This window comes from Corvus kubaryi, unplaced genomic scaffold (genome assembly GCF_017639235.1).
Source record: "Corvus kubaryi isolate FWS band 111438036 unplaced genomic scaffold, C.kubaryi_AGA036_p1.0 37256, whole genome shotgun sequence".
NCBI classification, from domain to species: Eukaryota; Metazoa; Chordata; class Aves; order Passeriformes; family Corvidae; genus Corvus; species Corvus kubaryi.
Genome location: NW_024581076.1, coordinates 4,588,960 through 4,615,007, shown reverse-complemented (window position 1 = coordinate 4,615,007; position 26,048 = coordinate 4,588,960). Strand labels below are relative to the sequence as shown.

Here is a 26,048-nt window from a genome sequence, read left to right as displayed (position 1 = left end):
GTGCAGCTCAGAAGTCCCACTTCTCTTCTGTTTCCTAAAGTAAAGCAGCTAGAACCTTAGATATGTAAGCAGCACCCTAAATTGCATTTCTTTGTACTAATTCTGGTATGTACTATCAACTAATAATGCACATCCCTGTTCATTAGTACTCCCCAGTAGGGTCACACTGGAAAGACCTCTTCATTACTCATGCACTGCTTGTCAGCACACAGACTGGAGCAAGATTACTAATACATCTGTCTAATTTTACTGAGAATATTGATGTTAAATCAGTCTCATTCACTGTCTGCACAACCAGAAGCCCGTCCAATTGGAAAAAAAAAAAAAAATCTTGTTCTTCTTATGAAACATCCTAGGTGGAAATAGGAGAAGATGCATATGGTCTATTGGGCTGTATTTGTAGTCTGTAATAGTTATCCAATGCCTTTATTTCAGAGATTACCACATGTGATGCTGAAAACTAAAATTCTACAATGGGACATGTGCTAGTTTTGTATAGGAAAAAAATAAGGGGAAAAAAGGAGAAAAAAAAAGAATATCCTAGTAAATTTTCTGATACGACTCACAGTACATGAATAACATAAATCCTCTCCCCAACTTATATTTTAGCTTGAATTAAAAAGTTTTGCCTTTTTTTTTAAAAGGCTTTTACAAAATAAATTCCTGTTAAACATTTATTAGGTCAATATGTAACACTGAATATGAACACCTGTGATGATTCTAGTTGCTTTCTGCCACTTCAAAATAAAACAAAAAAAGGCCTCCAATATTCAAGCAATTTTATCACCTATCATGGGTGTCTTCCTAATTAGGCAGAGTGTGATAAAATGCAGAGACAAAAAAAATACAGGGAAAATAAAATCTAAATGATCTAGTTACACTGATTTGTCATAAGGATTATTTGAGAGTAAAGCAAGCAAATGAATTTCTACTCTTTCTCAAGGAAAGGAGGGTTCTAATTACTCTGGTAGAGAACAGTTACCTGTAACGTTACGGGGTTAGTCTTCTACATCTCAGCTCTGTCCCCGATCGCTGTGCTTCGCTGTCTTTCTTCACTGACATGACATAAAAAATTGTGCCCACTTATTAAATCATTTGCAATTTTTGATCATTCATACATTGTAATATACTTTAAAATTGTTCTGGGCTTCCTTATCATAAAAGTACAATTTCCAAAATGAAGTCTTCAAACACTTTCTATGTTTAAAAATTTTAGTGCAGTCGTTTCAGGAAAAGAAGTCACAGATATAACAGACAATTTTACTCTGTCATTTTGATCTTTTTACTCAAATGCCACCTCTTCAAAGGACTTTGACAAATCCAGTGTCCTCAAGAGCTAGTTGTTCCACTTGGATTTTGATTGACTGATCAGTCACAAGAATCTTAAGGGGACAGGGAGCACTGTAACAACTTCATAACTGCATGAAGGGTCTAATTTTTGACAGTTAACTGTTTATTTTGGGAATCAGTATGATATTGTAGTACTACTGCCTGTGATACTCCATGTAATGTACCAATGTCATACATGTTCTTTTATTATTTGCAAGACTAGAACACACCAGTGAGTATTACAATACAAATTACTGTCATCTGAGGCTTCTAAAATAAATGTGAGTCTTCCAAAGACGCAGGAGGAAAACTGTCCGAATAACTTATTTTTCGGTTTATTTGAAATTCTGCAAATGAAATCAACATCTTATGTGGATGGGGATTTTCTTTTTCTTGACAGTAAAACAGTCAGAAACATATCTGAAAGTAAAATATATCTCCCTCTGTGTTTGAGTAATTTTGGAATTTCATTGTTTTACACTGAATTCAAAGTAGTTTTTTAAACTAAAATGTCAAATACTAAATCTAGAAATTGGTATTTTAGTATATCTAATTTGAAGGAGATGAGAGAGACAGGGAGAGAACATGCTGTCAGACATACTGACAAAATCTAAATGGATTAATGAAATATATCAATAGCAACAGATCTGCATGTTTGGCTAAATGATATTTTGGAGGAAACATTTTGTCTGGTTTAATCAAAGCTTGATGCAGCTTCTGCATTAACTCCAGAAAAGCAACTCCCAGTAGCTGAAGATTTGACTCCTTCCCATTCATTTCATAACTTAAACCAGGAAAGACACTGTAGGTCATGGATAGGATGTGTCCGCACCTCCCTTCCCACACCAGGATGCTGGGAATTTCAGGAGGATACACAAATTCAGAAAGGAATTAGGCAAAGTCCTGAAGGGTAGATAAACTAATTGAACAAGTTACCATGGCATGGATAAACACATTGGCTCCAGAAATCTCTACATCCTGGTAGAAACAGCACAGGTCACAGGGCAACTAGTTTCATGTTCCAGTGCCCTGGAACTGCTTTTCTTACTTTCCTATTTGTCTCATGGAAGTAAATCCTTTCCTTCTGCTTTTTAGTCTCTTTTGTTATCTTGATTGAAAGAGACCACATTAACAACACGACTGCTTCACAAGTCTCCAACTCTGGGTGTGGAGAATACTTTCCAAAATGAAACTGAAACTACTGAAAAAAATTTGATAAAGGAGTTAAGAGCCAATGCTATTTCAGATAAATGTCAATGAACTCAATCTAACCAACTTTGTGTAAAGCCATTTACACCAAAGCTCCACCCAGTCTAACAAAGAGGACTCTAACATCAAAAGCCAACAGTGTCATGTCTTGCGTTTTTTGTTTTGTTGGGGCTTTAAAAAAAATTAACTAGCCACAGCCTCCACCCTGCAACGCAGGCAGAATTTTAGTATTCCAGGTCTGTGAGTGTAGTTCTGTGGCAAATAATTTGAATTATGTTTCAGGGGTTGCAAGGCACCAGACACTCCTCTAAGAATTTTGCGCTACCGAAAAGTAATAAAATAGAGAGGAAATTGGGCTGACACAATTCCGGAACTACAGAAATGCAGCTCACAGACCTCGGCTCTTATCAGTCTTTGACAGGTGCATTTAGGTACTCTTGGGTTATTGCTCTCAGACCTATTAACCTCTACCGAGCCCAGATTTCGCCTCTTACAGTCAAGATCCTGCAGGGATATGTGGGGCATGTGATTTAATAGAAATCTCCAGAAAGAACAGCGTTTCTCACATCCCTGGTTTTTCTGCCACCCTCAAAAAATCTCCTTACCAAATAAAGTAAAAGTTTTGCTTTATCTCCTAAGCATAAAGAAGCAGACATTGCATGCCAGGATGGCAAGAGAACTGCTGTATAATGTATTTCCCTACTGGTTGTTTCCTTTTCAGGCTGCTTCTTTTTCAGGGCTCCCAGACAACCACAGCATCTAACCGTGGACTTGGAAACATCTACATTAAGGGCAATTTTACTGCAAAAGGTAACAACAGATAGCACCACAGATTTTATTTTTTTACCTCTTATATTCCTGACCTCAAAAAGTCCAGTTTTCAGCTGCCAGCTGTGAAAATCTCTTTTCCTGCATCATCACTGTTATAAAAAAATCTCAGAAGATGAAAAATAACTTTTTGGTGTATCTATGCACCACGGGATTTTGGATTACAATCTTTAGTTGTACCGTGGCATTGCCCATTGCCTTCACTGGGACCATTACAGTAATGGATGGGAAAGTAGCAAAGAACTCCACAGATGCAGCACTAACATTCAGAGATGAGACACCAAAGCTTTTTCTCTCCAACGTTTTGAATATATAGAGTTTTGCCAAGATAAGGTTTTGGCCAAGATCCAGTGCAGGGAAGTTTTTATAAGAACTAAAAAGAGCTTCTGGTATTCAGCCAAAGCCTCTAGTTGCTATTAGTTCTGAGGCTGGCCTCCTTATTTTAATATTCACTGCATAGTTTTCATTTCTTGCATGGTACCCCACAGTGGCTTTGGCTTCTAGGGAGAAAAGTACCTCACCTGAAAGAAACTGAGCAAAACTACAAAGAATCATAAAATCACAGGGTTTTTTATGTTGGAGGAGACCTTCAAGATCACTAAGTTCAACTATTAACCAGTTTGTCTTGGAAAAAAAAGGAATGTGCCATACATCTAAACAAAAAGAAAAAACCACCAGTACTCTTAAGGTCATCAGCTGAATCACTCTACACTAATAATTTTATGATGTTCCTAAATATGCAGTAGATGACTGTAGGTACTCTTACACTTTTTAGAAAGGACTGTTTTACCCAGATATGAGGTAAATAAATCAGTTCAGTGGTTCTGGGACATAAGACTACTATCCCCAGCTGGGAGGGGGAAACACATAATACTGTCTTGCCCACTTAGATATCTAGCATGTTAGCAAGTCTGTAGAAATTGCCTTGGCATATGTAGAGTGCAAAACAAAAGCCTTGAGGAGGCGAGGATATGCAGGTAGTATTTGCCATTTTGGGAGGATCACATGTCCCAGGGTGTCAATTCTTTTCACCAGTTCCTGGAACAGGCAGAACATTTTCACTGCACCCTCCTGCCACATGGTATTACCACACCAGTCCTCTGATGCTAACAGACAACGCCAAACCATGGTCTCGCTTTATGACAGTGCTCTGTGGGACTAGGTGTTACCGACCCAAGCTGACGGTGAGGACAGGGCCCCCCCAGCACTACAAAATTAGAAGTGTACACGAAGATCTGCAGTGGACACAGCGGAGTAATTCTGTCCTACCCTGCCTGCCATGGTGCCTCACGTCTGCACTTTATTACCTACTGAGGGTAATAGGCCGTTAGCTTAGGAGAACAGTGCTATTAATGGATTCTGTTACAATATAATGCTTCGTTAACAGAGCTCTCAAAGAAATCAACAACTTCAAAACTCCCATAATCAATCCAATTTAATCTGATATATGCTCTGTCAAATTGCATTTCAAAAGGCTTTTATAATGCTGAAATTCAGTTATCTAATAACAGCATTAGCAATGTTAATTTTCTAATCAGAACGCAAAATCATTAATTAACCATGCCTTCTTTAACTAAAAGAAGCTGCAGTTCCTAATCAGTAACCCTACGAATCCTTTGATGTTTATGCATAGAAAGGGTACACTCTCCTCTGGAAATACCTGTGAGGCTTTCATTAGTGCTGGTGTTTGCGTTGGACATAAAATTGCTTCCTTGGTTCTGAGCCTCTCCCGTCCTTCCATCTTGTGCCATTACCTACAGCCACAAGAGGCCGGTGCTCAGTAGCACGAGCAGCATTCCTGGGTGGTCCTCGCTTCCTGGAAACAACACTCAGTTGTCCAAAGACACCTCAGGTCAGTCCCAGCAGTCCAAAGATGTTGGTTTGCCATCATGCCTAGCCTGTCCTTATTTTAGCACAGGAGCACATAAAAGAACCTGTAATTGTAACAGGATTGGAAACCTGCCCCAGAGCAAGAATGGCAATTTTGCCTCAGGTAGAGGATCCACCTATCTCCGGAAGTGCCCAGACGGGAGTAATTCCCCTGAATATGTTCCCAGCACTCAACTATTTATATTTACCGCTCCTGGGTCTTTCTGAGTGGTCTGAACTCATGGATCTCTGCCAGTGCACAGCTAATTTGAACTTGAATCCATGCAAACTGCTTGCATCCCCATTTTTCTTCAGAAAAAGGTCCCATAGGACTACCACTTGTCATGCAAAAAACACATCTGTTTGTTGTTTCATTGTTTGTTTGCTTGTTTTGAATCTGCTGCTTAAAAACTTTTTTGGGGAAATGCAGAAAAAATATATGAAATAAATAACTTTAATTTACACCGTTATTACTTAAACTCCGAAGGTTCATTCTGCTCTCTGGAAACAATTGTTTCTATACCTCAATTGTTATTAAAAAGTCAGCACAGACATAAATTTTCCTTTAGAACAGCCCAACAATAAACAGAGGGATTATTTTCAGAATTTTTTTTCAGGCAAAGATTAATATGTGAGAAGCTTACACTACATATTTAATATATTATTTCAACAAAAGTTAAAAGCAGAACAGTAAAACAATAGTTCAGCAACTTTTCTTGCCATTTACAATCAGGGAATTAATTTTCCTGGGAAAAAACTGTGCTCCATGCTCCAGGAATACACCCTTTAAATTTGATGATAAACCAACTAGCAACTGAATATCCCACACTAAAATTAAATGACAGCTTTAATGTTACTAGGGAAAATAAAACATATCGCTAAGGCTATAAACTTGTTCATGACAACACTATAAGATAAAAACAAGAAAGCAAGAACGCATGCACCATTTTTACTTTCATAATATTAGATTGCCATGTAATAGCTTATTTGCTCATTAAAAAAAAATTCCTATCTTTCAGACAGAGCATTCACAGAGAATAAAGACAACCATAAAACACAACCATCATGAAGTTTCTTACACCTATATCTAAATAAGTAAATGGCTCTCAGACTGTGCTCCATCTGTCAAGAAGCTAGTGAGGGAATTTAGTCCCCTTCAAGCCTGCTGGCAACTGGTTCCTTAGCCTCAAGCAAGTATTTCACTTTGTTTCCCACATTTGTAAAATATTGTGCTCTGGCCTGAAGAACAATGAAATGTTCTCAATGCCTTGTTCAGCTGAGCATTTCGAAGGAAATATGCTTAACTCTATGCATACACGTAATTGCAATGATTTTGACATAATAGGTTTTCCTGAAAAAGCACAAAAAGAAATTTTTTCTGAGATGAGCCTTGAAGAACATCTGTAACTTATGTTTTAAAGTAGAATTGCTAAAAGCATATTGGATGGGTCATAAAGTAACGATTATTTTCACTTGTAGGCTGGCTACAAGTAACTTGTAGCTGATAGGGTGTAATTTCTTTCTGAAGTATAAAAGTGCCCCCTTAAACTCTCAGCGATGGGGAATAGGATCCTGCCCTGACATGATTATGCCATTGATTTCCTTCTCTTTCAACATTTTTATGTATTTTCAGTTTTTAAAATAGCAGATCATTGCTGATGAGAACATCTAAAAAAAATGAAATTTCTGTGTTTGGCACATACATGAATAAACTGTTGGAAATTGGACCTCGAGTCATTTGCCATGATATTTGCTTAGGAGATGTTATTGCACACACAGCATAGATAGCTGAGCACTGAATCTTTCTGAAATTTGCAGCTGTCCTGGAAACTATAAAAGAAGTTGGTTTTGGCTGATTTTACTTATTTTACAAACAGAAACAGAAACAGAAGTTGATAGTTAAAGTCACTTCACCAAACTACTGATTCTGTAATTGGGTGAAACCATTTATGTGCTTCAGCAGAAACCCTACCGACCTTTTTGTTGGGACAAAATAAACTGCCTTTGACATTTGGTGATCCAACTGGGAGAAAAATTCAGCCCTGTTTTTCAGAAAAGTGAGAACAGCATCTCCCATTAGCTTTCTGGCTGATGGAACAGCGTGTGTCGTCAGCACACCACTGCTGGAAATAAGGCACCAAATGCCTGATCAGTAGAAAATGAATGAATCATAGACTGGGTGGAATTGGAAGGAGCCTGAAAGGCTGTCTCATTTCAACCTCTGCCAGGGGCAGGGACACCTTCCACTAAGCCAGGCTGCTCAAAGCCCCATCCAACCTGGCCTTGAACACTTCCAGGGATGAGGCATCCACAGCTTTTCTGGGCAACCTGTTACAGTGCCTCACCACCCTCACAGGAAAGAATGTCTTCCTAATACCTAATCTAAATCTTAGCATAACTTCCAGGAGGACCTGCTCTATGACTTTGCTGGCCACCAAGGTGAGACTGACTGGTTTCTAGTTTCCTGTGTCTTTCTTTTTTCCCCTTTTTAAAAACAGAGGTTATGTTTCCCCTTTTCCAGCCAGTGGGAACTTCACCTGCCTGCCATGACTTTTTAAGTATGCTTCTGAATATCATTTTATAAGCAGGTGTTTTCACAGAAGGCAATCAATGGAGTATGATGGCTTTTTTTGACCTTCAAAAACTACAGGTACCTTTTTTATTCAAAATCTATGAATTACGTTCCCAACTAAACTGCATGATGTAGAGTAAAATAAGTTAGTGGCCCTGGAAGTTTGTGTTCCCACAGACTCTCCGAACACCCAGGTGTGGGGATGGGTGGAGGCCACGGAGCCTCCCAGCCAAGCCCTGATCCAGACAAAGAACTATCCCATTTAGGAGCAAAATAACATACATCTGACACTAAGCCTTCACACAAACAGTGCATTGTATTAAATATCATTTTCATCCTAAGAGTCTAAAGACACAAGAGAAAAGGATATTCTGAATAAACAAAGAACTTTCATTTTCTATCTTCCACTACATCTTCCATTTAAAATGGTATTTCAAGCCATGGGCATATATACTGCAGAGTATTTACACATTTATTCACTTTTAGGTTAAAAGCATTCCTAGTTACAATAATTATCTCTAATGATCTAAAATTATGTACTCATCATTTTCTTATAGTTGATTACTTCTCCAAAGCCAGCCTGATGGTTAGGCAATCGTGTGCTCTGCTATCTAGACTCAAGTTACAGTTGAGTATGTGATATACTGAATATACCTTACACTTCCTACACACTTTTAATTTAGCCTGAAAAACAACTGTTGAAGCAGGTGATTGTATGTTAACAAGAGAAAGATTGTGGAAAATTTATTACCTAAACATGGTTTTACGTAATTAAATCAATGACATATCATCTATCGTATCACCTAAATTGATAAGCAATTCCTGGAATATTTAACATTAAGTCAGTTAAACTTCTATATCCAAGAACAAATGGAATGGACGTGGTTAAGAATTACTTTATTTAATACATCCAAAGTTTAAATGGCTGCTATTAAGTAACTAGAGAAATATCTGCCACAAAACATACACAACATCATGGCTGATCCTGGAGCTTTTGCATTCAACAGCTCACATTGTGCTTAAAGCTAAGTTTCAGAATTCTGAACATTTGTGATGAATGTACATTTGTCCTATTTCCAGCCCCTCTTCCTGGAATGTCTTTGAGAGTCCAAGAAAAATAGTTGCAGCAAGACAAAATGGAGGAAAGAAAAATTCTACACATTCTACTGAAGCATCTATTATCTATGCACCATCTTCCATTTATCTTTCTTGCACTGCAAAGCCAGCCCAGTCTATTTGTCTACCTCCTATTAATGAATTATGAATATACCTGATAATTAAAATTCGGTATTTACAATTCTGGCTGTGCAGTGGTACAATGTGCGATTCAAAGCTGTCGCTCTGTGTTAAGAACAAGGTATGCAGATCTCCAGGTCTCTGGCAGCATTTCAAGATGTCTTGCTAGAAACACTTAGCAGACGCTCTTATGACATGGACACAGTGTATTAACCCTGAAGAGCAAGAAAAAAACCCCACGTAGTTTCAAGGCATACAAACAAGCACCAATTATTTTGCTTATTAAAAAGTCTGAAAGTTTCCCTCTGAAATCACCTCTTTTTGGAGTCACTTATATTCATCTTAGTGGCTGCAATTGAGCTTTTAATGGCAGAATTCTCCCTGCAGTAAGCCTGAAGCTGATAATCAGCATTTTTACGCTCTTACCTCTATGGAAGAAATGCTGATGCCTTCTCCAGCCCCGCTGCCCAATCACCCTCTCCTGTGGGGATGCAGGTGGGCAGCTCCATGTCTGGAGCCCAGCAGCTGGCAGGCAGCCACGGAGGTGGGCACTGCTCCGCACGGCTGGAGCTCAGGGCAGGTTTGTTCCATTACTCTCAAAGAGCTGCTGCTTCCCTGACTTTTGAACAACTTTACCAGCTAAACCTCACCCCATCCGATAACCAGCCCTGCCTGTCACCCAAGTGCGTACACATCCCTTCCCCAGGCCCAGCTGGGATGGGACGGCGGCTGCAGGGACACCGGCATCCTGCAGTGAGGAGGTGCCACAGCCCTGCGTGGGAGCACTGACACATCCCTGGTGGCCGTGAGGCAGCAGCTCCTCCGCAGGGCGGTAATGACCCATGAAACAGCATCAATCCAACACAACACCTGCCCCCGTGTGCCTCGCTGAAATGGAAAGTACCAGCCCTGCCCACATTCACCCACTTTGGAGTTTTCTTTTTTTTTTTTTTTAAGATTTCTAAGATTTATGAAGGTGATTCTTATTGGTTTTGAATTTGAGACAAAACAAAACAAACTCCAAAAAAACCCAAACAAAAAAATCAACATCAAAGCAAAACCATCATCCCAAGCGTATTTGAAAGATCACACCTGAATGGTCACATCTCTTGCTCACGCTTGATCACATCACTAACAAAGACATGCATGTTAGAAGGACATCTTCTGCCCTCTCTGCAGAAGGACTTTCCTTCAGGTCACAGTTGGTCTTTTTGACTAGAGAATGCAGAAAACACAGATGGCAGGTATGACAAAAAATATGAAATATATATATGTAAAAATCATCCCTGATAGTTGGCAGGTTCCTTTCATAAAGCTTGGTGGATGTGATGGCCCAAGAGGGAAGGCAGAAGGAAGGACAACACCACATCAGGCAGTTCACTGGGACTTGACTTCACTCATCTCCAGCGGCCTGTTCTTGTTTTTCCGGGGTGTCCTCATTACTGCCTACACCCAAGAGATCAGCTGTAGTCTCTTGAGATCCAGAGTGTGCTCTGGGCAACACCATGGACAATAACAGAGGAGCAAGAGGGGCAGAACAAGCTGCTGAAAATCACTGTCATCCTCTGAGCATGTGGAGTGGGACAGAGGTGACTCACTAAATGCTTCTGTAGTGCATGTGCACATCCCTGAATATTAGAAAACAATAATTAAGTTGAAATATGTAAGGACAGCACCTAAAATACAGTTAAATGGACTACTTGCTGCTCAGGGACAAATTTCACTTTGGTTTTACAACTGTGCAAATTCTGAAAACTGCCTTAAGTCTCTGAAATGTCTCTGACTTCCCCACCCTGTGAGGGACAGCAGAGCACTGAGCCAAAGTTTTGCCCTGGGAATTTCTAGCTGCTCTTTTTTTTTTTTGTTCTCCCACTGGGTGCTCTAAATAAGCAATTGGATGAATGCTATCACAGAGTTATTATTTCTGTAATAAATTTTCAAAACTACCTATATGTATAACTGTAAGCCAAAGTCCTTCAGGGACTGTCATAAATCCAAAAGCTGCCTGAGTGCTAGATTTAGTATTTTGATCATTGAAGTGGCTGAAAGTAATACAAAAATACATGTACAAAAGGACAGCTCTCTGTCAGCTATACACATTTACACAGACTTCTGGGCAACAGTTTCAACCAGAAATTAACAACTTGGTCTAAGTAAATTAACTGCCATCCAGGCTTCCAACAGAGCATTGGAATTTGCCCTGCCAGGATGCGCAATGCTTAAAGTACTTAAGAAGTCTCTTTCTGAAAAGTGTCTCCTAAAGGTTTACAGTTCTCCACATAAAGCCAAAATACACCATTTTAAAGGTATTTAAATATTTTATAGTGCTTTCTCTACATACAGATGGAAGAAATGAAGTTAGATGTTTTTGCATGTATCTGTCTCTGCACCTCAACCTAAGACACCATCCCAAAATGCTGTAGTGTGGCTGCAGTGAGCTGTTCCTATTATCCCAAACCTCCTTTCTTGGATACAAAAAATGCCAACCAAGTGCATAATTCGAAACACAAGTAACAATCCTAAGAAAACAGTCCAAGCTCCAAAAATTAATCTGGGTAGGGGCTCTACTGGATGAACTGTAGATGCAGGAGAAAAAGGCCCCAAGAAGGACAGGATTGCCAGCCATGTTCTGCTCTCCTCATGTCCTTCACAAAGCCAAATGGAGATGGAATTACCCAGGTAAACACAGAAGTGGCAGAAATGAGATACTCCAGCAAACCTTGACTGCAATCCTTTGAGGCCACTGTGACGTGTTATCATTTCCAGCGGATTATGGCCAAACAGACATCAGGGACAAAAACATCTGTTTGGTGAGGATGAAGAGAAGAGAGCGAGAAGTATTACAGCACAACCTGTGAGATTGCCTTCTCATACAATGATGATGGGCCATGGTAGAAGTATTTCATCCAGTGTGGCACTGGGAATGGCCATATCCATGCTGCCCCCAGTGGAGGTCGGATGTGGGTTACAACTGGCTATATAGGGCGCAGAATTGTGGTACATCCTCAATTTTAGGATGTCTGAGCCATTATTTTGTCTCTTGAAGTCAAGCATCAGGATAGCCAGCCACATTAATGGACGTGACAAACAATTCTTTCAGTCACCCATGCTACAGATGCAGGGAGACAGTCTGCTTCGTTAATGCTTCCATCTCTGTCTGCTGAGAGAGTTGACAAAAAGGGGCAGGTTCCCACTAAAAGCTGGAATTGTTCTGTATTCTCAATGTGGAAAGTTAAGAGCCTATATCAACAAGAAAAAAAAAAAAGCAAACCCTAGGATTCTCTATCACTTTTCTATTTTTGTCTCAGTGAAAAAACTGTAGCAGTACTTTGTTACAGTCACATACCATAAGGAACTTATCATCATCACAGCACTAACAATAGGTACAAAGTTTTGAAAGCTTGACATTGAACCTTTTAATTTTAGTTAAATGTGAAACACTTTTATTTGGGCCAAGAAGAGGGCCCAAGGGATTTTATTTCAGTGGATAGGAACTGCTAATTTACTGTGCCAATAATCCAACAGTTTGCAGACAATACTTTTCACAGACAGTACCAGACAGGAAGGCAGTACATTATTGTAATGCACATCTTAAGGAATCAACAGGCTTAAAGCAATACCTGTGTGTTACATTTTTGGTGGCACACACTTAACTCTCTTAACTAGTACTTCTAAGACCTACATGATGTGCAGTCAAGAAAGAAAAATATCTTATGTAAGCATGGTCCCTCTGAACTGGAGAGATTATCCTTTAATGTTCTCCTGCCTTTTATAGGCACAAGAGGAAAAAAAAACTTCTTCATGGTGCCGATTCCTCTCATTCACATTCTCTTTCATGACTTCATTTGTGCAGTCAATTGCTCACAGACGTGAATAGAAAGGTGGCAGTACAGCCCTGCTTTACCTTATCAAATATAAGGGAGGAGGAGGGTGAGGCCCTGGAGAGCAGTTTCTTGAGGTGATGCTGCTGGAAGTGGATATCCATACCTTTTCAAAGGGGTAACATTATGCTGGATCTCATTTTAATCTCAGGGACACTATGTAAGTGCAAGGAACTGCAATAATTATTATTATCCTATTATTGTAATTGCTCAAAGAATTTTCTGCTAGTCTCCCATTTAGCATAGCATGTGAACATCTGACAAAGAAAATGTGATTAAGGTGTGAAGCTCTGGTGCCTGCCAGCTGAAGAGCAAAAGATTCCCATCATAAACAGTAACTGAAAGAATGATGGGTTTTCTGGTCCTTTCATCAGGAAATAAAAATACAGTAGTTCTTCAACATCTGTTAGAGACCCAGAAAAGAGTGGAGGGAAGCAATCCAATTCATCTGCATGAACTGTTTTTTGTGGTACAGCACCACCACTCCCTCAAAGTGCTGACATGTTGGAGTCCAAGTCCGACTTGGGGGAGTAAAACAGAGATGGGAACAGGCAGAGTTTTTCTGAGGTCATATAAGGATGTAATTTCTTTTCTGTTTGTAACAAATAAGCAAATGGTTTTTTGCTGTTTCCCTTTCCTTCCTTTCCCTGCAGTAGTTAAGCTGACAGTTATCTGCAATCAATACATTACAGGAGCTAATAAGCTGCTGTGTCTGCTGGTGCTGAACCCAGAAGCCACAACAGCCTGTCCCTAGCTGTAAGGTAAGGTTGGGACATTCTGACTTAGCTTCTGGGATGCAAAGATACTCTTCTTGGTGGTGCAGAGCATGGGAAGCAGCATGTCAACTGCTTCCACTGGTGGTGCATCTTGAATACTGCTCCCATTTTGTCATGTAAAGCTGGGGCATGTAACAATAAAAAACCAGGGAGAGGAAGAGAGCTGATGGAAGAGAACAGAATTTTATTTGTGTCTCTTGGAACAGTATTATTTAGTCTTATGCTCTTCCGTATTTTTTAACTCCTCCTGTGCTTCACTGGACATGTGGACTAGGTGTTACTTCCCCCTCTGTACTAAGTTTCCAGCTTGGCACAACCACATGTTCACCTTAAAGTTTTTTAAAGTCATGTCAGCTCACACCAGCTATAATCCCTGGTTCACACACACCAGCCATACCTTCCAGCTGTTTTCAGAAGCAGAAAATACCCCACACAGCAAGAAGTGCTCCATGTCAGTCTGTTCTCTGCTCTCTGAAACCTCTTTCCCCAACACTGAATAATGGTGTTTCTTTAAAACACAGCTCCTGATGTATCTTGAACCCCTTCTCCCTCCCAACTGAGGGTCAATGGAGGGCAAAGAGCCCTTCAGGAGCTTCAGGAGCAAGATCTCAAACTCATTAAAGCCCTTACTCCAGGTAATCTCTCATTTCTGAGTCTGCAAAGGTGCTTGAAGAACCAGGGCACACCACCTGCCACCTGTGCTCCAAATCATCTCACACAGCACCTGCTGAAACCTTGTCAATTATCTGCTGCACACATGGATTTGCACTAACTGTACCTGGTTCTTTTTCTGAGTTGTCTGAAAACAGCTTTCCATTTTCCAGCTGATTTTAATAATAACTGAAAAATAAATTATTTAATTAAAACATTTAATGGATGGAGTGGTAGTAAACAGGACATTGTAAATACAGCTATTAGTACACCAATAAATAATTGTTGAGGTCTTCTGTTACTATTTGTCCCTGTTTTAGTGACTTATATAGTATAAGGAAAGAAAGGGTTTGTCCTTTTTTTATTCTTTCTATATACATTTGCTATTCAGAATAGTGCAACAGATCATCAAAGACAGCTATGGGAGCACTTCTTGTATTCCTTTATTCGGTCTTTTGCTTTCTGCAAATATTCTTGTGTTTTAAATCTCATTCATTGTCATGTTTTGTTCAGGACGCAATCTCCTCTGACACACAAAGCAGATGAAACTAGGGATTTCCAAAGCTAAATTCATAACTCTTGATCTCTTAACAGCCCAGAGGCTCCAGGTGAAAGCAGTAATAGATTCACATCCTCTGTGGCTCGTAGAAAGTGAAATATGTGTAACATATATGACCATTAAGTTGTACTTGTAGGTAGATGAATCTGTGAATACAAACAGTGGGGATTAGCATACATTTGTTAGCAAAAATGTACTTAAAGGTCTTGGAACCTATTTACCAAGCTTCTACTACTGTTGCTTCAAGCCACAGTCCCTGCTGGGGTTAGGAGATGTTTTTTTCTTATGAGAGGGAAAAAGCCGCACTGTTTGTATCCACCTTAAGTATTTTTCAAGGCAAGTTGAAACTTGAAAAAACTAAGTCCTCACATCTTGGCACACCTAAGCCATGCTACTAAGGGCGTCCCACACCACCCTTCTGTGCTGTGCTGTACCAACCATCCAGAACAAACCTTAGGGGCTCTGGGAGCTTCACAGCTCTGAAAACTGGATGAAAATCATGCTGATTATGTAAAGACCAACAATAAACCCAGCGGGCATTTTTTTTTCTTGCCTACTCTGTATGGCTCCTACATTCAACACAGGTAAAGACACTGGGTGACATATCCCAATGATGTGTTGGTGATATGACAGTTTATCTGTGATTTTTTTCAGTCTTCAAGTCAACACTGGATTTATTCAGGAAAAAAAATTATGGGTTGGATAAAGGTATTGAGGCTGGCTGACAAGCATCTTGATGATCTCACTGGGTGTCCAAAATGGTCCCATCTAGCCTTAGAATACAATAATCTGTGAACATTATTACATGCTATCCACACTCCCACTTATTTTGGTGACCTTTACTTTTTCTTCTTGGAAGCAATGATGCTCATAGCCATCAGTCAACATTTCCTCCCCCAGACTGCTTTCACATCTCTCCTACATCATCTGTAAGGACTTGGATCACTTCCATATGGAACGACACGTGACCTTCCAGACACGCACTTTCATGGGACATACGTAATCCTGCAAGAGATGCCAATGAAGGTCCTCCCAATACACCTCTTATGCTCTTTTTCTTGGACCTTTGCTTGTGCCTGCAGACAGCAACTCTAATGATTATCTATATAACATATCACTTACAGTATTACTCTGCTGCTTTTACCACCCAAGAGAAGCACTGAACAAAGATAATGATTTCTAAAAAAAGGACCTGAGAAAGAAAAACCCCTGACCAGTTCTCAACTGGAGGTCACACACCAAGATACAGAGACGGTGTTAACAGGATGTGCAAGCAGCCCCAGAAGCCAGCTTTTTACTTGGCTTGTGCGTTCTACTTGGGAGGGTAAGTGAGAAAAACTCCTGACTCAGCCAAGACCCCATGACTATTGATTTTTAAAGGAAATTATCCTCCCAGCTGCAGTGTTTTTGAAAAGTCCACTCTTAAACACTCCTCGCAGTTTAAACGAATGGAAATTACGAAGGCTGGAGGCCTTTATTAGCAAACCTCACTGGGACAGATCCACACAGAAAACCTGGAGGAAATCACTAAATGAAGATCCTACACTACTCTGCTGAGACATAAGGTCTGTAAAATCTTCTCCCCTTTTCCCCTCATCAACTTAGGTGAGGAAACAGAGGACTCAGTGTATTGATGGACACATGCTATTTAAAAAAAATTATAGCTTTTTCTCCTGAATTTTACATGAATGTATCCGTGTTTGATATCTTTTTCCCTTATACTCAGTGTTTTCCAGACCTTAACACAGCATCATCCAGATCTATATTTCACGTTAACTACTCGCATGAAACACTTCTACTGAACATCAGGAATATTAAAGTAGAACAGGAAACTTTTGGGGATAAATAATAATCTACGTTTTGTACTTTCTTTGCGCTATTTCCTCTCCTTCTGCTGTTTCTACCTTGAATATGTATTACATGAATCACTTTACCCACTGGGAAAACAGATCAGACCCTGACATTGTGGTATCAGTGAAATCTCTAATAAAAAGAAATCACAGAATGGTTTGGGTTGGAAAGGGACCTTGATGATCATCAAGAATGAAGCATAATGCATACCTGAGGAAGAAATTAACAAAACCAGAATATTTTTTATAATAATTCCTAATTATTTTGCAAAATAATTTCTAATATTAACATATGCATACCCTCTTACATCGCAATGTGAAAATGTAAATTCCATATCCTTGGACACAGGCAAGCAAAACATGAAAGTCTCAATTCTTTTCAGCAATTAACTCTCTCTACCTGTAAACTTTCCTAAACCAATTTGATGGAGGCACTAGGAATACCTGAACTGTACAAAAAGATGATGTGCAATTAAAAATGAAGTTCCATTTAGGGGTTTAAAAGTTTACTATGAAAATACACCATAGAAGCAACTGGAAGACTGTGCGTGCAGAAATGGCACATGATCTACCCCACAGAGGGTCTGAAAGTGAGAAACAGAAGAGCTGTTTTGAGTAGTTAAATAATTATGTATTTTAATATGTCTTCAAACTGTGTTTAAAGCCTTTCCCCAAAAATAATCTAATAAATAAGCTAGTGAAAAGTGTAAGTACTTCTTTCTCTTGGGTTGTATTTTTATTTACCGGAAAAAATAACTGCATGTTGGCCATGAATATAGTGAAAGGTACTGCACAAGCCTGCATGCTTCAGGAGCAATTGCTGCATATAAATACAACACTGAAATAGCCTGTGGAACACAAGAAAACAGTTGCCCAACTGACTCTCTTTGTAAACAGGCAATTATGTACCAGGGGTCCAATGTCTAAACATTTTGGTTTTTAAAAATAACAGGAGTTAAGTAATTTAATACTTTTAAAAATTTGAGCTATGAGATTAAAAATGAGAACATATTCACCTTGCAAAAAAAGTGGATTCCTACTATTCCTTCTTTATGAGAGGTTCCAATCTGCAATCACTGCTCAGGTAGAGCCACTATTTAGATCAAAACCAGCTCTGTCTGGGGGAAAAAACTGCAGGACAAGGGCCAGTGTTTGTACTGGAATTTATTAATGTTAGCATAGCTGGTCAAAACCTAGCCATTACAGTAGCTCTGTTGTAAGTATCCTGGTATTCCCACTTGAGTCCAACATAAAATTTCTCTATAGTCAGCTCTGGAAGAACTGGTGAAGAGGAAGGATGAGCTGGGTCTCCCCAATGCATTGCCAGGACAAGGGTGACAAGATATGTGTCACTGTGGTTCCATCTTCTTACCATAAGAAGCCAGGAACTCAATAGCTGCAATTATTTGTACAAGTCAGGCAGACACTTCATCTGAACCATGGGAAAAAGAGTAGGGAAGAAACACAGTCCTCACAAGGAAGTAGCACTACCGAGAGAAGACACTTGCCCTATGCATTATTGCACAGAGGAGGACAGATTCTCCTAAGTGCTCAGGAGCAAGCAGTTCCCAACAGGAGGGCAGGTGCTGCTAACGACTCTGGAAAATACTAGAATGTCTCTGAGTGCCAAAATGCAGGGTAGCCTTTCTATTTGAACTTGGGTGCCTGAAAGCAGATATCGTTAATATAGAATTTTTGAGATTACTTAAGATATAACTGCATTGACAAGCACTGAATCCATATCAACATTGACAAAAACCAGTAAGATCTTTAAAAGCCATAATAAAACCCAGAAGCTATGTAAGAAGCCAAACTAGACAGAGGAAAATGTTAAAACTTCTGAGAAAATTTTTAAAAGTAAAACAACACCAAAATTTCCAAACAAGACACTGTGATCAGATACTTTTGAGTGAATTTATTTTCCAAAATTCAGAACAATTCTTTATTTACACAGGAATAAATTATGTAGTTTGACTTTGTGTCCTATCACATAACTTTGGTATGCCCACCTCAGTTGCAGAAGCAGACTTGGTGCTGTACTAGTCCAAAATCTTTGCCTCAAGCTAAGTACCCAGAGGAATAGAAGAGGCCAATTTTTCCCTATAATTACACTGGTACAATCATAGGGACATCTTCACTTTTGCACTAGCACAAATTTCGTACCCTTTAATCAGTCATATATTAAGGAATAGGAACTATGAGAAATGATTATTTGGTCCAACATGTTTAAATACAAAGAACTTCACCTGTTCCCAATCTGAAACTGCACAATTCATAGTAGGATCTAAAACGGTTAAGAAATCAAAGCAGACGTCTTCCCTGCTCATGAACAAGCAAGTCTCAAAACAATCAAGACCTAAAAATGAAATGCATGAGTTATTTTGACTAGCATACAAACTTAGATTACAATGATAAAGCTGAAGTTAATCAATTTAATTTACTTGTTAAAGTGCTTTGTCCTACACAACATGTACCGCACTGCACTGGCTTCTGCAGGAGGAATGAAGGAACACAATCTTTCTTAGTAATCCTCTGAAATGAATATTAAATTATTTCTATAGGCTACTATAAAGCTTTTGAGTTTAGAGTTTTTGTCAGTCCAGTAGCATGCTAGGACAATAATTGTGTTTAATGCCAGGGAAATGGATGTTCTAGATTTTTAGGGTAGAAATCTGACTGTATGTCAGAGAAGGCCCATCATTTATTTTCTCAACAATAACCTTGAAAATTAAAACCAGACTCTGATGGACTGGAGATATTGACAGTTGATCTTCTCTCTGTTGTATGACTATTTACAAATATCACATTTAGAGATATGAAACTCTTCAAATATGGTTGTTCTTATATCTTAAAAATATACAGAATCCTTCCTATGGCAGATGACACCCAAGTACACACATGTTCTTTGATTTCATCAGCAAGTGCTAATAATAAAAATATTAATAGAAACTGTTTTCAGTAATTGGAGTCTAGCTTGAGATAAATTCCATGAATTAAAGCAACACATTCACTTCAAAAGGATTTTTGTAATCAAACCTATCTTAGAAGGGTAAAATTTAATCCAGTTCCATCTTTCTAGCCAACTGGTACACTATCTGCTTTTGCAGTTAAAACCTGACTGTATGGTAACTCCCAACACACTCCAAACTGCATCTTTGGGAATACTGCACTGCTCTTGATAGCAAAACACCATTCAGCTGTATGAAATCTCACTTTCTAAATAAAGAACACCATGGTTTTAAATGACACTGATTATTCAACCAAGGTTATGCTTCTATTGCTAAATTGAGTTGTAACTATAAAGCAGAATTAATAACCAAATTTAATGAAAATCCCATTATGATGCAGCTGAGTAAATCAAAGTTGAAACTGCTGTAGGTAAAATGACAGTCACAATATAAGAGCAATACTACATGCAAGTCTGTTTCCTCAGCTTTCTGGAGGTAGCAGAAATTTAACTCCAAAATGACACTGCCTCTCCCCTCAGTAGCATGCACAAGCCCAGAGACAGACACACAGAGGGGGGAGGGTGGCAAGGGAGGCTCTTGTCTGTCCTCAGGATTGCCTCTGACCGCAGTAGACCTTCCCCAGAAACTTCACTCCCACTGGTGAGGCAGAATCAGACCCTCCCATTCCAGGTCATCAACCCCACATAAATCTAGAGGGCATAAGAATCAAAGTACTAACTCTTGAAGAAAGAGGAAAGTTATTCCAAGATAGAAAATTTTTGATTCCAGTGGCCTTTTCTTTTCATCCATGTGGCACATAATAAACAAGGTTATGTTCTGGGAGGTTGTACCTACTGGGATTAAAATCTAGTAAAAATGAACAGTGCAAAAGAGGAAAGAAGTGTCTGATTTTCCCTAAATCACACTTATTAGGTGAATTCATATCAGAATACACATGAAGTCAAACAGACTCAAAGAGAAAAAAGCTTTACTTTTAGTATGAAACTCTAATGAAAGACTTGAGTCAATCTCTCTTCTTCCCCTTTAGCCTACTTCTGTGCAAGAACTGCAGACTGCTAAACATTAAGGATTTTTTAAACTTCAACAGAAAAATTCTCAGCTTCAAAACAAGAGCTGAAAGGCAAATAGCTATTTGTAAAATTATAGCACTACCTCTCCTAAGTATTCAAGCATGTTTAATGTTGACTGTGTTGCTGAGATATAATAATGTACTATACAGATGGTGCACGGAGGGAAGAAAATTATTTTGCGTTCAGCTAAAGAATAAATATATACAGTCCTCTCCAAAAATCAGTGTATTGCTCCAGCATCTGAAATCAAACTGAATGCAGGTAGATTTCTAATCATGAGCAGAATTTCCTGCTTATAAGGTGCAAACCAACGTATGCCAATAGACAAATGTTTCAGCTCCGGTGTATTGTGTTCTGATGAGTAAGAATCTTGTACTATTCATGTTTTGGAATAATTTCAGCTCTGTCAGTAAGAGGGATTCTCTGAATAATGTATGTAGTGCAAAAGAAATGAACAGAGTTTAAATGAAACACGCAAATGTGAAGGGAAAAGAAAAAGGACTGAAACCTCCAGAGTGATATAGATCAGATCAATTTTGCTAACTCACAACAGATTCTATCTGCTAAAGCAACATGTTTCATATGCATTCATGATTTAAAATAAAAATACTGATGTTCTAGGCCTGTTTGAAGAAAAAAAACCCACATAAAATAACCACTGGAAATTAGCTATGACACTGAATACACAAAATGATTCCAATTCCAAAAGTACTCCTGGGTGAACATTTTGATGTATGTTTTTTACCTAGTGAAAAGAAAAAAAACATTAAAGTTTTTCCAGTGCTGCAGTGAGTTACCTGCTGGCATGCCATCCATAATCCTTTGGAATAATCTGTCTACTGTCCCTGACACATGCAAGGGGTCAGGCCCTGAATCTTCACAAGCAACCTCTGAAGCAAATAGAAACAGAGGAAACTGGTAATGTCTCAGAGCTTTATGCTTGAACTCACATGCATACTCATCTCAGTCCAGCAGCTCTAAAGCTTTTGCGCTGTATATCTGGGGACATGTGCTCTGAGTAATTTCTGTGCAAACAGCAAGGTCCAAAGCCACCGTTTCACAGCAGTTCAGTAAAGAGTTTTCATTTCATATTGCCATGAAATCACTTAATTCAGAGCTAATGGTGGGGGTTTCTTTAATTAGGTTAGAAAAACTCACATCTGCGCTTTAGAAGCCTCTGTCAAGCCAGCAAATTCAATCACATGGAAACCAGTGTCCTCCAGCTATCAGACAATTGATTTTTGCAGGATTCTGCTCACATTTAGCTTAAGGAACATGAGATATGTTCATTCAGTTGCCAGTCGGTTTGCCTACATTTCATTAGGAGAAGATCTGTTGTTTAAAAAATATTCTTCAGTATTAAAATGTTTTTAAAAAGACAATGTAGTCAGATTATTGCCATGAGACTGGAAAACATGAAATAAACGCAAACGTGGACTAATGCAAAAATACATGTGGGTTTAAGTGGCAAATAGAAACATAAATAAGGCCTCTAGGATTATTTCTTTTTAACACAGACGTACAGAATTATATGAGCATACACACACGAGCACATAAATATACTTTTCCCTTTCTTCTCTGCCTCCCCCCATACTACAAGGATTCATCATTTCTAAAGCCATTAAACACTTTGGAACTGAAACTGGGTTCAGCTTAAAGAGGGAAAAAAGGATCAGGTTATGAATCACTATTTCTATAAATGACAGCAAACATAATGGGAGAGATGTTCCTCAGTTAAATTAAGGCAAAAATAACAAGGTGGTTGGAATGAGAGAAGAATCTGCTGCAAATAGTGTAAACGGGCAAAGTTTTGAGCAAACACTTTTTGAATTTAAGGTGTTTAGTTTTGCACAGAAAAGTGGTCCAATTTTAGACAATTTAAAATTTGTGCAAATCAGAATTACTTCACTAACATTCAAATGGAAATACTGAGCAATATCCTTAATCCAGAAAGTAACAACAGCCTGAGAAATTCTCAGAACTAGATGCATAGGCAGAATCTAAAATAATTGAAATCACCTAAAATCACTGATTTTAGTACACAAATATTTTAGTCCCATCCTCTTTTACTAAAAATGTAAGTTTGAAAAAGGTACTGTGTCATTGGTCTCCATGGAATAAATATTATCAGTGCTTGCAAAAGTTGACATGAATTGTAATATTTTCTCAATGAACTACACCTGCATAGACCTGATTCCTTCCAGTTTCAAAGCATCTTCTGAAATGTTTTTACCTTAGGGAATTTGATATTGATTTCCATGGTAAACACAACTAATACATTGCTTAATACAGAATTCACACTTTATGGGACATCAGTCCTTCCTGCACAAAATGAATGGAGCCATTTTGGCAGCTCAGAAGCTTTTCCTCTTAAATAAGGTGGCAAGGTCATCTGAAACTTGAAGTAGCAAAGACTCGTATAAATAAATTTAGCAATCATACAATAAATTATTCATGAGAACTGCACAGCATACTGTACGTTTACATATTAAAAAGTGCCACAGAGATGGCAGTGAGAAAGTGAAGAGAAACACGACACGTATTTTAAAGGCACGATGAACACTAAGACATTCTCCAGCATGTTGCTATTTTAAACTCGCTCAGCAATGTTGCTTAGTGCATCTACTTCCAGAGGCAATTCACTCTTGAATGAAGAGGAGGGATTCAAAAACTTAAGAGCCACAGAGGAAAACCTACAGAGTCCTGAAATACGAACATCAAAGTAGTAACGCTACTACAGTCTTCAGCTTTGCCCCACTGTATACCACTGTCTTACATAATAACATGAACTCCTTTTAAGAAGCCAGACATACATGAAAATAAATAGAAATAATGCTTTGCCCCTCTCAGAGATTAGGCATATCTAGGACGTGGCTTTTTACCACTGATAAAGACCCTGAGGTGACTGAAGTGTAGCAAGTTCAGCTAATTAGACTTTGCTTTTTTTTTAGTAATAAATTAATTAAATATTACCTCATTTGTTAAGGGCATTTCTTGCTCTGTCTTCCTCTCATTGTGTATGTGCATCTGTGTCTATGTGGGAGGGTGTGTGTGTTTATAAAATATATAGTAGGACGAGAATATTTGTTCCAGTTGAGGTGGTCTGTGAAATCAACTAGATCAGATACTAACTTGATTTGGCACCAATGTATGGATGCATAGAGACATATCCACAGGATATATGCATTACAAAATGGTAAGAGACATTTACAACCTAGAATATAAGAGCAGGGCTGCCTCAAGTGACATCACCAGATCAACTGCAGCGTCAAGCAACTCAGATTTATTATCCTGCACACCACTGCTTCCCTGTCTCCTTTCCAGCCATTAGAAAAGCATTTGGGAGTACACACATTATCATATATTATCAAATACACTCAAGGCACAGCATGCACAGAAGCAAACAAGAGTAACTGTGGGGTTTAATGCACTTATTGAGACATTCATAATTTTTCTTTACAACAACAAAATTCATCTCCATAGAAACCAGGAAGCAAGAAACTACAGTAATAACACTAAAGTAAATGTCACATCAGGTTAGTCAGCAGAAGGCAGGAGAAGGGATTTTGCTCCAGTTAGGAACTAACAAGGACTGCTGCCCCTTTTGCTCTTCTGCGAAGGGTATCTTTACCGAAGACAGACTTCCTGATGTATTTACAATGCAAGATAATGATGTGTTTTCCTGTTCTTGATACTGCAATTTACCCGTAAGGTGGTCAGATCAGTGGCATGTTTACTTACAGGCATTTGTTACAGCGAAGCTGTTAGCTGTTTCAATGTTGTCTACATGAGGAACCAAATTGAAAGGTGCTTCCGATGCATTGGGGCTGGTGTTATGAAGAAAGATTGCTAATCGAAAAGCAGTGTATTCCTGATCTGTGTTCCTGATGAAGAGACCACCTACAAAAAACAGGGGAAAAAAAAAGGCAAAAAGCAAAAGAAGCTGGGTAAATAATTTGCAAGCTACTTACTGTCTTGTTAGACTGAGCAACTGTCTCTCCTAAAGCTGCACAGTAAGGCAAGTCCTAAGACTTTAATGGATAAGGAACTAATAATATTCATAATCACAACCATTGCCTTTAAATCACTGTCTCAAATCGATTTTAACCTCCCTGATGCATTCATGCTTCTTTTCTGACTTCTCGGCTTTCAGCCTTTCATACATAAATACCCAGATTTGTCATGATTACAGTGACCTTTTAAAGTGTTTAGCCTCCATCTCCCTGAATCCGAACACACTGGTAACTCAGCTGCTCAACAGCCTCTCACATTAAGTGGCGGGCTGATTAAGCGGAACGATGCTTTCTGGATTAAAAAGAGAAAATACCAACTCGGTGCAGGATAATCTGCAGTGAAGAGGAATATAATGAACTTTTCTCCTCTGCAGCCATGTGCAGGCAGGGAGCAGCTCAGCCTTATTAGTAGCATCTTTACAAGTCCACATAAATGATGCAGTGATGGAGCTGAGCTGGAAAGAATTCAGATAGCTGCGTCCCATCTGAAACACGTCCGAAAGGAGGGAAGCAGGAGGCGATGGGAAAGGGGTGAGGATGGGGCACAGGACTACAGGGAGACAGTTACAAAACCCTAAACTTTCCAACTACAGAGAGAAACGAAGGACGGCGTTGCCTTTTACCCCCTATCCCCGCCGGCTACCGCAACCTCCGGTGCCCAGGACTCGCCATTCCTTCGGGAGTCAGGCAAAAGCAAGGGGAGGCGGAGGGGGATGAAGCAGCCAACGGGCATCAGCCCCAAACCCCTTCCTGCCGTGCCGATATCGCACACCAGGGGCTGGAAGGAGTTCTGCAAAAGACAAGCATCCTCCCTCCCGCACGCGAACGCACACAGAAATATTTACACACACGGACACACGGAGGCACATATACAGAACCACGAGGATGATTCGTGAAGGCAGGGAAATGGGATGGTGCTGGAGGAGAAATCTGCAAAAACTGCCTTCAGAGCCCCTTTTCCAACTCACTTCGCAAAGGATTAAACCCCTGGACACACGCACGCAGCCCAATGCAGCGCTTACCTATTTGCACGCTGCTAGGAAAAGCTCCCATTGCTAGTCCCCAAAAGCCAGAAAACAACAAGACAAGCTGTCTGCAAATTATCCTCATCTTCTCTTCTGCCTCTCTGTCTCGCCTTCTCCCGCTCGCTCGCTGGATGCTGCTCAAAGAGGCATCGAGGGCGAGCAGGATACACACAAAACCAGAAATTAAAAAAAAAAAAAAAAAAAAAAAAAA

At 39.3% G+C, this 26,048-nt stretch overlaps 1 protein-coding gene across 10 annotated transcripts in view; it reads right to left on the bottom strand.

Annotated features, from left to right (window-relative positions):
* Positions 1 to 26,042, bottom strand: part of GRIA4 (glutamate ionotropic receptor AMPA type subunit 4) — a 216,966-nt gene extending 190,924 nt beyond the window's left edge. For all 10 annotated transcript variants that reach the window (XR_006015325.1, XM_042023805.1, XM_042023806.1 and 7 more), the window contains exons 1-2: positions 25,835 to 26,042; positions 24,541 to 24,699 (exon numbers count right to left, since the gene is read on the bottom strand). Coding sequence is in view for 9 of the 10 variants with exons in the window: in XM_042023805.1 (XP_041879739.1) it covers positions 24,541 to 24,699; positions 25,835 to 25,922 (247 nt within the window). In the remaining variant the exon portion in view is untranslated. The remainder of the gene's footprint in view (positions 1 to 24,540; positions 24,700 to 25,834) is intronic.
* Between the last annotated feature and the right edge of the window lie 6 nt (positions 26,043 to 26,048).